We start from the raw sequence: 13132 nt of genomic DNA, 5'->3' as shown, positions 1-13132 counted from the left end.
ACGGACAAAAGAACATATTTCACAACACATTTTTTTTGAAGCGAGTTCCTTTGTTCAAGAAAGAAAAGTGATTAACCAAGCCTTTTGGAAGACTTTGGTATTGTGGAATGGGAGACTTAAGTTATGATGGACATTTTTTGTTGCAGTGACACATACAAACAAAAGCAGACAATGCAATAATAAGTATGCAGCCAAAGTATGCCAAAAAGACAGACAGATGGACGTTTGCGATGGAGTGTTAGAGAGACACGGACCTGATCAGTACAACGCCTCCTCTTTTGCTCGGGCGACGTGACATAGGCAGCCTGGGTGTAGGCACAGCTTTTATAGCGAGTCTGAGAGGAGGGGCTCTGCACTCGGCCCTGAGCCACACTCACTGTGATCTGAGAGATGGAACAGGACAGAGGAGGTGGGGGAAAAAAGAAAAAGAGAAGCGAAAGAATGCAAACAGAGAGCGAAAGATCCAAAAGCCAAATTGCAAAGGAGAGAAAATGAAACAGGAAAGAAAAAGAGTGAGAGAGGCAGTACAAAAGAAGTGATGGTAAAAGATAAAGAGGAGAGGCAAAGAAAGAGGAAGCAGAAAAGAGGAGAAAAAAGAAACATGAATAATCACACATAAGCTCCGTTTCCATCCAAATGTAAAGCTACTTTTAGGTGAACTTTGAAAACAGCATAGACAAAATAAAAACTGAAATACAGATTAGGTTTCTGTCACTAGAGTGTAAAATACACATTCATGAGAAAAAATAATGTTGGGCATATTTTAGTAATTGTAATTTGTAGTAATTGTAATTGTAAAATTGAATCGTAGTAATTGTAGAATTGTAAATATATTTAAATGTCATGCTCTAAAAAGTTATATTCTTAAATTAATATTAATAATTAATAATTTAAAAAAAGAATTAACTAAAAAATGTAAAGGTAAATCAGATGAGTTAAAATAAGCAAGATAGAGTTCAACTGTATAACTGCCTACATTATAAATAATGTTCCTTCTTTCACAAATGAAACTTTAAATCTATATATTGAACTTCAAAAAATACACACAAACACACAACTGGTGTAGCTAATGCTAGTTTACATCCTCAACGTTTAGATAACTTTTATGACTTTTATAATTGTCATTATCGAGTTGGATAACATTATGACTCTTAATAACTTATCATATTGTTACTGATGAATTCATGTGTTAGCACAATATTACTGCTGTAGCTGGTCAAGTTAGCATTAGCATTTATTTTAGTATATAAAATATGAATGTAAATATGATTGAGACTGACATTTATCAGCAGAACAACTAGCAGTTATATTTGTTATCAAATGTAGTTCGTCAAAAGCAAAATCGTTTTGTAAAGGCAATACATTTCCCACTGAGAAGTCAGAAATTCAGACATAATCTGACAAGGAATTGTAATTTCCAAATTTAAGGCTTCAGAATTAGTGAAAAGTCTTTGGATGGAAACCTGCTGGTTTATAGCACAGACATGAGAGAGACGACACAGAGAGAATAACACATGTGCATGTGGACAGAATGGAAAATAGACAACTGCAGCACAGGGTCAAAGCTAACAACAAACCCCATGTCTGGGTCATGCAGCAGCAGCACACGCATCCAGACGGCGACTGATAGACTGTGCATCTGTCAGTTACGCTTCAAAGTCTCCAGATTTACTCGTTTTTTTCTTGTTTCATGCTCATTCAGCCACATTTACTAAAAGTAAAAGTGAAGTCCTTGGCAGTATATTATGTTTGTGCAGTTATTGTTTTTAAAATCAAGAGCATTGAAATTTAGAGATCTAGTGGACTGCAAAACTGCACAATTTTTGTATAAAGCAAAGCACAATCTACTTCCAGGAAAAATCCAAAAAATGTTTGTGGAAAGAGAGGGAGGGTAAAACCAAAGAGGGAGAGGGAAGTTAAAGCAACCTTTTGCTCGTACCACGTTGAAAAGTCTGTGCATATCTGTCTGTGGAGTGACACTTTGGAATAGCTTACCAGAAGATATTAAAGATAGTAAAAATGTTGCCCATTTAAAAACAATGTTTAAAAATAATATTTTTGAAAGGTACAGAAGTGAAAATGTTGAGAGCAACAAAGGGAAATAATTAACTTCATTTTGCAACAAATATGAAGTTTTCTTGTTTGTTTGTTTTTGACTGTTTCTTAGCGTATAGGATTGATATTATGGGATGTGTAATGTAACCTAGGAAATGTCGACCTGTTTTGTTTTTGAGTTGTGAAGGTTTGTGGATATAGGATGGTCGGTGGGGGACGTACTGTGTAGGTATATGTATGTATGTGTGTGGCGTGTATGTATATGCGGCATTCCGATCAGACTGCTTATGGTTTTTATAATGAAATGAGAAATGAGGGTGCGGCAGCTATGAGCTTTGCTTCAGCCGCAACCCTTTTCAACCAGCGGTATAGTATTTGTTGTTACTACCTTGAATTTGTTTTGTTGAAATTTTGATGCTGTGATCGAAATAAACACTCATTCACTCATTCATTCATTCATATCAGAACCTGTTATTTACTGGCTAGTAAAACAAGATTTCTAGTTTCATGTGATGTCAGTAAGGCTCTTCTATGACAACACCAACAGGAATATGGTTCCTATCAAAAATTGGTGGAAATATAGAACGGGATTGCACAAAATATTACTTTAATAGTTACGAAGACAGTTCACCTCTAAGAAAGAAGGAAAGTTAAAAAAAAAAATTATTGAGAAAGAAAATCATACACCGTCAACGTTTTTATTTCATTTTTGGACATAACTGATTTTCTAGATAGGTAATTGTATATATAGGCTATATATATATATATATATATATATCCCATGAACCGATGAAATAATTAAAGGTACATTGTGTAGGAATTCCTCCCATCTAGCGTTGCGGTTGTACTGTATATTGCAAGCAACTCAATCGTATTTTTCATGCTGCATTCACCTGAAATTGGGCAGACGGCAGACGGACGACAGTCGCTACACGGCAACAAGTGGTCCGTCAGCACGAGGCAAAAACAATACACGTGACAATATATTGTCATGGCGATGTGGTATTGTTTTACCGGCTTTCTCTGGACTTCTGTAAATGGTAAATGGTCTTGTATTTATATAGCGCTTTACTATACCTGAACGATACCCAAAGCGCTTTACAGTACATCACATTCACCCATTCACACACACATTCACACACTGATGGCGGAAGCTGCCATGCAAGGCGCGAACCACGACCCATCAGGTCTGTGACTAAAATGTGACTAAAATGACATCTGGTTTGTTAGCGACGGCCGTCTGCCCGACTGCAGGTGAATGCAGAATCAGTGTAACATGGCAGCAGCACCGAGCTTACCCGCTCCATGTAGATATGAATGATATGAACGGCTCATTCAGAGCTGAAAGGAACACTTCACTTTGTTGATGGGGGGGATTACTGGTTAATGAAAAACAGACTGAAGAACCAAATAATCGATTTTCGTGAGTAGATAACAGGAGAAGTTACACAATGTCCCTTTAATATTTGTGACATTGACAGGGCTACTATTAGTACAAACCAGTCCAGCAGGTAGTGGCTACAAGTCTATAGCAGGACAGCTAAATTGTAGCCTGTTGACACTTAATTTATGCAACTGAATCTTGTTAGTGCTGCAATTATCTAGAGGCTGTAGGACACTGAAGCAAAAAACTGTATTTTTTTCTATATACATACACAACTTTCAAGTGGATCCTTCTGCTTGGTGAGAAAAGAGACACTTAAATTAAGTAATTAGCTAAACTGAGCTCTCGCCTGGAGTGTGTTTGCTTTTGAGATTCAGTTTGTTTTCCTGACGTAACCAGAAAGTTATTTTGATGTTCCCTGAACGTTTTGGGAAGGTTAATTGAACGTTTTAAGGTTACCAGAATGTTTCTCTTCAAACATTCCCAATCTTCTAGTATAAAATGTGATGTGGCCTATCTAAAGTGATACGCCAATGTTTTTTTTCCGTGTCTTGCCTCACTCCCGAGTCCATGACCAGCAGATAGACACCATCCTTTCGACTGTGCGTGCAGTAACAAGGGAGATAGAGCTGTATCGCCATAATTAGCTTAGCTCAAACACTGGAAGTGTATGGGTAGTGTTAGCCTAGCTTAGCTCAAACACTGGAAGTGTATGGGTAGTGTTAGCCTGCCTCCTACCTGAGCTGAAATCAGCAGTCAGAAGCTGATTTCATTTTAGCTCTAAACTCTGTAAATATATCACTTTATCGACATTTCAAACATGTTTAGGTGAGAAAGTAGCCGTTTAGATCAGCAGTGTGTCGTTAATTTGTCTAAATACCAGCTGTTTACTATTTTGTTCGGATGAATTCGGCGCTACTCAAGCTAGCCGTTGTGACCAACGCACTTCCGGTTACTTTCACAAAATAAAACACCCGTTGCCCTTTACATACAGAAAACCATGAGGATAGAATTTGTGCTTTTACTTTGAAATAGGAAGCTAACCTACCCTCGATGTAGCTAGCTTGAACCAAAATAAAGCGTCTTTGCTTGAACCCTCCGTTTTGACCGATCTGGTCCCGTTAGCGGCATTTGACCGCTCAAGATGCCTTACCAGAGAGTTTTGTCAGCTCTGAGACCAAGATCGGTCCGTTTAGAGTTGCTGAAGAGTTTCTCTGATGACTTTAGGTGGAGGCAGGCTAACACTACCCATACACTTCCAGTGTTTGAGCTAAGCTAATTACGGGCGATACGGCTCTATCTCCCTTGTTACTGCACGCACAGTGGAAAGGATGGTGTCTATCTGCTGGTCATGGACTCGGGAGTGAGGCAAGACATGAAAAAAAAATGCTGGTGTATCCCTTTAAGTTTACCAGAACATTTCCCCTCAAACGTTCCCAATCTTTTAGTATAAAATGTGATGTGGCCTATAACCAGTCAGTTAAACCGGGCAGGTGTCAACTGTGTTTTTTAGGATGGAGGGATTGATTCTCTAGCTTGTTTGACACTGCTCTGCTGCCTCCTCCATTACTGAAACCAACTTCCCCTCTCTCTCCCTCATGTCTTCACCTGTCATTGTTTCCCTGTCTGTCTTCCCTTTCTGTTTTACTCTTTGCTGTTTTTCCCCCCTTTCTCAGTTGTCAAGGTCGATTACGTGTGTGTTTTTCCTGCTGAAGAGAGCAGTCAGTCAGAAAGCGACCCTGCTCTGGATCAAACACTTCTTGGCATAAAAGATATATTTTCACCTGCACCAGCCTCCAGATGAGCAGAGCTTAGGTAATTTAACTTGTTCGAATGTTTTCCTCTGTGAATCCTACACACTAAAAACAGTTGGGTTGAAAAATAACCCAATTTTAACCCAACTGCTGGTTCAAATAAGGACAAACCCCTTTTTTGGGTTATTTTAACCCAACAGGTTAGGTTAATCTTTTGACCCAACTTTTGGGTTGAATATTCAACCCAAGAGTTGGGTTATGCTAACTACAATGTTGGGTTAATTTTAACCCAACAGGTTGGGTTAATCTTTTTGACCCAATTTTTGGTTTGAATATTCAACCCAGTTGGGTTATGCTAACTACAATGTTGGGTTATTTTTAAGCTAACTATTGGGTCGTGTATAAAGCACTTGCTCGACCCAATAGTTGGGTTAAAAATAACCCAATGTTGTAGTGCGCGGACAGCATTTTTCAAATGAACCGGCCGGTTAAGTCACAGAATTACCCAACCCTTAACCCAACAAATGGGTTACTCACTGAAAAACAACCCAATTACTTACACAACCCAGGAATTGGGTTAAATCCATAGCCCTATAACCCTGAAAATGGGTTACACTCTGGAAAAACAACTTTATTTTAATTTAACTCAACACCAATAACTCAGAAATTGGGTTACAGAGATAACCCAACATTTTTTAGTGTGTATGTTGTTGATGTCAGGAGGTGGACTGTACCACTGCTGATGATAGATGACGCAGGAAGTAGATAATCTCCACTCCTCCCTCCTGTCTCTCCTCTCCGTCTCGTACTTAATCACCTTCTAAGTTGTTCTTACACTCCTTTATTTATCTGCTCCGTCGCTCCTCTTCATCTTTCTGCATGTTGCTATATATCTTTACACTCCCCTTATTCCTTTCTTCTAAAATCCACAACTCTTCTTTCCTCCTGCCTCTCCATCTCATCCCCACAGGAAAGCAATCCTACATTTCCTCTCCGCTCTCAGACACAGAGCTGATAGTGGGGGGTTTGAAGCGGCTATTAAAGTGAGTGAGATAATAATATTAGCAGCCATTACTCCAGGAAGCTCGAGACAGCATGACACTGACCTCAGTTTAACTCAGCTCCAAAGGTCACAGCAGGTGGGGAGCATTTGTGACGTTACATTTTTTTCCTTTTATCCCGAGGATCTGTCTCAATTTCCAATCCAGCACCTACTGTACAAATTTCCGTCTTGTAGGAATCCCTTACATCACGAAGGCAGGGCCGTTGCTAGGAATTCTGGGCCCCCTGAAAGAATACTAAAGTGGGCCCCTCCCCCTAACTGTTCAGTTTTTTTCTTAGACTACGTATGTATTATCATTTATTATTTGGCCTACTTTGTTTTGATGCTAATGCAGCAAAAACTCAAGTTTCTTACCAAGAATATTTGCTTATTTCTAGTCAAAATGTCAATTCTAGTCAAAACAAATCTCATTCTACTTAAAATAAGACACATCATATTAAAAGTAGCTTGTTTTTAGACACTTTTTACTTCTTTCAAACATATTTTCACCTGGAATAAGTAGAAAAAATCTGATAGTGGAGCAAGTTTTTCTTCCTTATTAAAAGCACAAAAAACATGTTTTCACTGGCAGATTTTTCTACTTATTTCAAGTGAAAATTTGTTTGAAATAAGTGAAAATGATCTAAAAACAAGTTAATTTTTAGGTAATGAGTCTTATTTTAAGTAGAAAGAGATTAGTTTTGACTAGAAATGAGACATTTGGACAAGAAATAAGACAAATATTCTTGGAAAGATGTTGAGTTTTTACAGTGTACTATGAGTATTATCAGGGTCTTATGCAGAATAAATCAGTCATACAAAGATTAGACTACTGGGGTTTTTTCTGGGCCCCACTGGGCGCTGGGCCCCTAGAGTTATCATCACCTTTCTCCCCTATACAACGGCCCTGCACGAAGGAAGATGTTAGCGAGGGAGAACACATTTGTTGTCTAGACTGCCTCTGTGTGTGACAAGAGAGGTCACAATTGGACAGATGGATGCTGATTAGCTATTAAAGTTTTATTTCAAAAATAAAGATGAGAAAAATAAACTATTCTGCTTAATGTGCAGAAGATCTTAAGAGGGTGATTATTGTTTTATTCTTGTGGTAAAAAAAAGAAAGAAAAGATGCATTCCTGCTTACCAGTCTTAAGTTTGTAAAAAGGGACAGCACACAAAGCATTGCAACAAACACAAGATTGTGATATCTACTATGATACCTTTTTTCCAGCTAACATTTTTTAAATTTAAGTTATCAGCTTTAAAATTGTAATTATAATTCTGTATGCAGAACAGTGTGAGTCCCTTACTTTGGTCTTATTTGACTACGTTACAAGGCTGATGTTAGCTATGAGCTACATTTACCGTTATACGAAAGAGAGCTAGCCCACAAGTGCGGTTACGTGTGGATGAAAGGCCGAACCGTGCAGAGAAACACACGGTTTCAAAAATACCCGTGTTCGTATGCATGGCTCTTTTAAAGGGATAGTAGCATTTTTTTAGAGTGCAGGAAAAACACAGTTTTTATTTGGACCTAACCAACTCATGTATCCCTCCGCCCAGGGTTAGCGCCCGCCGATCAGCAGTTGGTTAGGTCCAAATAAAAACTGTGTTTTTCCTGGAAAAAATTATATTATAGTGAACAATGGAACTGTGTATTTTTTTTCTGGTAAAACCTCTTTTAGGCCGTGAAAATAGGTTTCTTTGGGTCTGTTCATAACACTGTATGTTGTAAATCTCTGGGCAGGGCTATTATGGGCTGGCGTTGCTAACGGGAGGAGTGCAGAGAGTCTTCTACTGCAATTAAAGTACTTAGGGCTATTTGTAGATCATACAACCAGACTTTAAAAAATGCTACTATCCCTTTAACAAGAATCAAAGAAAAAAGAAAAGAACTATTCTAAAGCCAATATTTCTCTCTGGATATTAGTTTTTTAAAAAGTGGGGGTTGCTTTCTATAGGTTCCCAGCATCTTTACTGCAGAGACCCTCATATTTCAGTGTAATGCAACTTCAGGAGCAGTAAAGCTGAAAGGTTATCTTGTGTCCTATCTTTTTTTTTTTCCTGTGGGCGCCAGATTGCTGATATAATCATTATATTTGCCATTAATCTGCTATATTTCTCAATATGGGATCACATGCGCACTGCTCGTTCCTCCAGGAAACATGTTCTCCATCTCAGTATATGGTGAAAATGTGGAATGAGCAAAACTTTCAAACTGTTTATTATCCAATTTATCATTAAGCAGCAGAATTTAAACAGTGTGAATCTCTTTCACCCCACATGTAAGAGTCTGTGGTTGCTGCTTAATTTTATTTTGGAGAGCTACAGGGAGCTCTAAATCTGTCCCTGATGTTTTTTTTTGTTTTTTTTTACTGCTTGTACAGACTTGGAAATCAAGCGTCCACACAGATATGCTGTTAACTCAAACTCATTTTATAAATGGGCCAGATAATCCTGTTGCAGTGTTGATAATATGCAGTGAACAAACATCAGCAGTCATTTAGCTGTGTAATATGCTATACTACAGAGTCCATTAGAATATTATTATTATATAGTGTGGATGTTTCAGCAACAAGGCGATGTAGTGTTATGTGAATAAGCAGCCCTTAAGATCACAAGTATATTTGCACATAAACACACACTGAATGCAGAGCAAAGGCTCATGGGAAATAAACCATGGCAGGTTAGGCTACAATTACAGCCTTAAGCTTTCATGGCAACAGTAACAACAGTAACACAAAGTGGCTTGGACTCAATGAAAAACATGCCTATAAAGATATTACTGTCAGTGCTGCAGTTCCCATGATGGCTAACAATCATGTCAATTTAGCATGTGTTGCCATGGAGACAGCAATGACAGTGCAAGTCCTTTACTTTAGTCTTGTTTGACTGCTACGTTAAATCACACTGACTACGAAAAACGAAAAAAAGTGGGAGTAGTTAAAGGGATACGGCAACATTTTTTTTCCCGTGTCTTGCCTCACTCCTGAGTCCATGACCACCAGATAGACACCATCCTTTCTACTGTGCGTGCAGTAACCATGGAGATAGAGCCGTATCGCCCGTAATTAGCTTAGCTCAAACACTGGAAGTGTATGGGTAGTGTTAGCCTGCCTCCACCTAAAGTCACTAATTAGCTTAGCTCAAACACTGGAAGTGTATGGGTAGTGTTAGCCTGCCTCCACCTAAAGTCATCAGAGAAACTCTTCAGCAACTCTAAACGGACCGATCTTGGTCTCAGAGCTACAAAACTCTCCAGTAAGGCATCTTGAGCGGTCAAATGCCGCTAACGGGACCAGATCGGTCAAAACGGAGGGTTCAAGCAAAGACGATTTATTTTGGTTCAAGCTAGCTACATCGAGGGTAGGTTAGCTTCCTATTTCAAAGTAAAAGCACAAATTCTATCGTCATGGTTTTCTGTATGTAAAGGGCAACGGGTGTTTTATTTTGTGAAAGTAACCGGAAGTGCGTTGGTCACAACGGCTAGCTTGAGTAGCGCCGAGCAGCTGGTATTTAGACAAATTAACGACACACTGCTGATCTAAACGGCTACTTTCTCTCCTAAAAATGTTTGAAATGTTGATAAAGTGATATATTTACAGAGTTTAAAATGAAATCAGCTTCTGACTGCTGATTTCGGCTCGGGTAGCAGGCAGGCTAACACTACCTATACACTTCCAGTGTTTGAGCTAAGCTAATTACGGCGATACGGCTCTATCTCCCTTGTTACTGCACGCACAGTGGAAAGGATGGTGTCTATCTGCTGGTCATGGACTTGGGAGTGAGGCAAGACACGGAAAAAAAATGTTGGTGTATCACTTTAAGCTAGCCCTGCTATGAGCTAACCACCCCTAGCCCTGTCTGAAAGTAGCAGAGTTGTTGTTCTAGCTTTGACAAGACACAAATTGAACTGTGGGGATGCTCAGGATCAGTGGTGAAGGGAAAGGCCGTCTCATAGGTATCATTGGACCATTGGAAATGGATTTTTAACACGTCAAGCCATAATGTTAAGTATAATTTCTCAGTTTGATAATTTCAGACGGCCTTCTGGGTCTGTTCCATTCTTCTGTTGTGTGATTCCCCAACGGTGGAACAAACTCTTGAAGACTCTCATTTCCCACCTCTACCACTCTAGTGTGCTCTTTACCTGCTCTCCTTGCCTTAATTAAATAGCGGTACTTAGTCTGCCTAACAAGTAGATGCAAATGTAAGAACTTCTGAATTGGCTCATTTACAATACCTTCTATGAGTTCATAATAGTCTTCATAATGTGGAACAAAATGTGCATAAAGACAAGCTTAACGCTGTAATTACTCCAACCCTAACTCGACCTGAACTGAAGCATCTTTTTTTCTGCTAGCTGGCTAAATCTACATCTTGATATCATCACTTAGAGAGAATTTAAGTTATGTAAGTTTTGAGGCTCTTAAACATTTCTTTTTTACGGGGAGCTCGCAAAAGCATCTCAACTCCGAAGACACCTGCAGATATGTCAGTGTGTGTGTGCAGGTTAGACAGGGCAGGAAGCCCATTGGAGAGCTATAAATACTTTATGACACAGAAGCAGTAGTGATGATTGGATGCCAGACCACTCGTATAAATGTTTGTTACGGGAGCTTATATTTTTCCACAACTCCTGCCCTGTGTTTTTACCTCCACCTTCCCAGTGATCCAGACAAACTGGGGGAGGAATCTGGCTAAAGAATGGGTATTAGGCTTCAACTAGGGTTGCAAAATTCCAGGAATTTTCAAAGTTGGAAACTTTCCATGGGAATTTATGGGAATTAACGGGAATATATAGGAATAAACGGGAATAAATCCGAAATTTAGTAATATTTTACTCAACATTCATCATGTTTTTGTTATTCAGTAAAAGAACTGATTGCTCATACAAGAATTAAATTATTAAATTCAGTTGAAATGTTTTTTAATTATATTATTTTGCATGGATGTCTGCTTATGACAAAACTAAATATTTGCATTTATGTTTGGATATGATACAGTTTGTTTAAATTACCCCCAAGTTCCAGTTAATTCCCAATAATTCCCATAATTCCCAAGGAAAGTTTCCAATTTGGAATATTTCTAAAAATTCCCCAGTTTAACTTCCCATGGAAAGTTTCTGGAAATATTCCGGAAATTTACTTAACCCTAACCCCACTATTACTGATTAAAGGGATAGTTCAACATTTTGGCAAATTGGCCCGTTGCCATAATCCCTATAGAGGGAAATTCATGCAAAACCGCTGATGCGTGTTGCCTTCAGGGACAGTTTTTCATCAACAGTCTCTGTATTTCCCTCTACAACAACTCTGTGTGGTAACGTTGTGTTATTATCTCATAGCGTGGTGAATGTGCAGCTCACAACTTGTCCACCAGAGCGTTGTGGAGTTGTTGGATTGTGTATTTGATGAGTTTGATGATGAGGGAAACCAAGAAATCCCATATTTCTTGGCATAATGAGCCTCCGTAGCGTAGCTCTGAGCAGCTCACGGCTCTGCTCCACCGTTCTAAAAACAGCTTGCACCGACAATTAAAGGTAACGAACCTACTGCTATGACTATAGGGATTATGGCAATGGGCCAATCTGTCGAAATGTTGAACTATCCCTTTCATGAAAAACATACTTTTGAACGAAATAATCGATTTCCGTGTATAGATAGAGTGTATAGGTGCACAGACATTGTTTTTCGTTGTTCTAATTCGAAAATTCAGCCATCATTTCTACATTTCTGCCACTGAAACCCGTCTGAAGGGAAGAGACAGAGACAGGATAGTTTTATAGTTGGAGAAGCCGGTGCCAAGGCCGTCAAACATGTCCCAGCGTTCCTCCCTCTGAGCTCTCCTTCTTATGGGACCGGCTGACATAGAGGAACAGTGTGTGCTTCCCGCTCTGCTCTGCTCTGCTCTGGTTGTCGTCGTATCTCTGTCGCCATAGAATCCACGGCCGGCATGTGAAACACGGCTGTATATTTTATATTTCTCGGTGCAATAAGCTGGATGACCTTTTTCCCTCGGTGATGTTTGGATTCACACTGTGGCGCAGCACTCGGTCCGTGTACGTTTCACAAACCCAGCAGAGTAAAAGTATGTTATGCACACTAAAAACAGTTGGGTTAAAAAATAACCCAATTTTAACCCAACTGCTGGTTCAAATAAGGACGAACCCCTTTTTTGGGTTAATTTTAACCCAACGGGTTGGGTTAATCTTTTTGACCCAATTTTTGGTTTGAATATTCAACCCAGTTGGGTTATGCTAACTACAATGTTGGGTTATTTTTAACCTAACTATTGGGTCGTGTATAAAGCACTTGCTCGACCCAATAGTTGGGTTAAAAATAACCCAATGTTGTAGTGCGCAGACAGCCGGTTAAAGCAGATATCAGTGGAATGTTTTTGTTAATATAAGTCCTAAATAGTCCTATTTTCCGTCAGCAATCACTTACATGAAGTATTTCAGCCTAAACACGAGTCTCTCCGTCACTCTGCTCTGCTGTAACCCGAGGAGAAAATTTTCCTTGTGGGATACAAGTGTTATCCAATGAGGGGAGAGAACGGCATGAAGGGCTGTGTGTGCAGCCAGGGATGCGCGTGAATGTGGTGACGTAGCACGAGGACCAATTGATGCCTGACAAGGGCGGGGGCTGCTAACTCATGGTGCGTTCAAGGAAACTCGTACTTTGTGTTTTTCCTTCCTGTGAAGTCATACCAGTTCGATCTGGTACGAGTTCACGGGTCGGAAGTTACGAGTGGCCGTTATAGGGAACTTTCACAGACAACAGGACGGTAAAAACACGAGCTACGGGTTACCTGGAACGCTACCAAGTCGTAGTTGTGACTTGAAGCTGTAACTTACGGTTTCAAAAGCCTGCCTTGAACACAGCATTAGCCGAA

The 13132-nt window shown here is 39.5% G+C and overlaps 1 protein-coding gene across 2 annotated transcripts in view; it reads right to left on the bottom strand.

The window, feature by feature from the left end:
• dmd (dystrophin) overlaps positions 1–13132 on the bottom strand; it is a 413300-nt gene that overhangs the window by 230503 nt on the left and 169665 nt on the right. For both annotated transcript variants that reach the window (XM_085802729.1, XM_085802740.1), the window contains exon 10: positions 255–383. In XM_085802729.1, coding sequence (XP_085658855.1) covers positions 255–383 — 129 coding nt within the window. The remainder of the gene's footprint in view (positions 1–254; positions 384–13132) is intronic.

Source organism: Trachurus japonicus, chromosome 2 (genome assembly GCF_045865225.1).
Source record: "Trachurus japonicus isolate A0001 chromosome 2, Traja_1.0".
Classification (NCBI taxonomy): domain Eukaryota; kingdom Metazoa; phylum Chordata; class Actinopteri; order Carangiformes; family Carangidae; genus Trachurus; species Trachurus japonicus.
The sequence above is the reverse complement of the archived record's forward strand: the minus strand, read 5'-3'. Positions and strand labels throughout refer to the sequence as shown.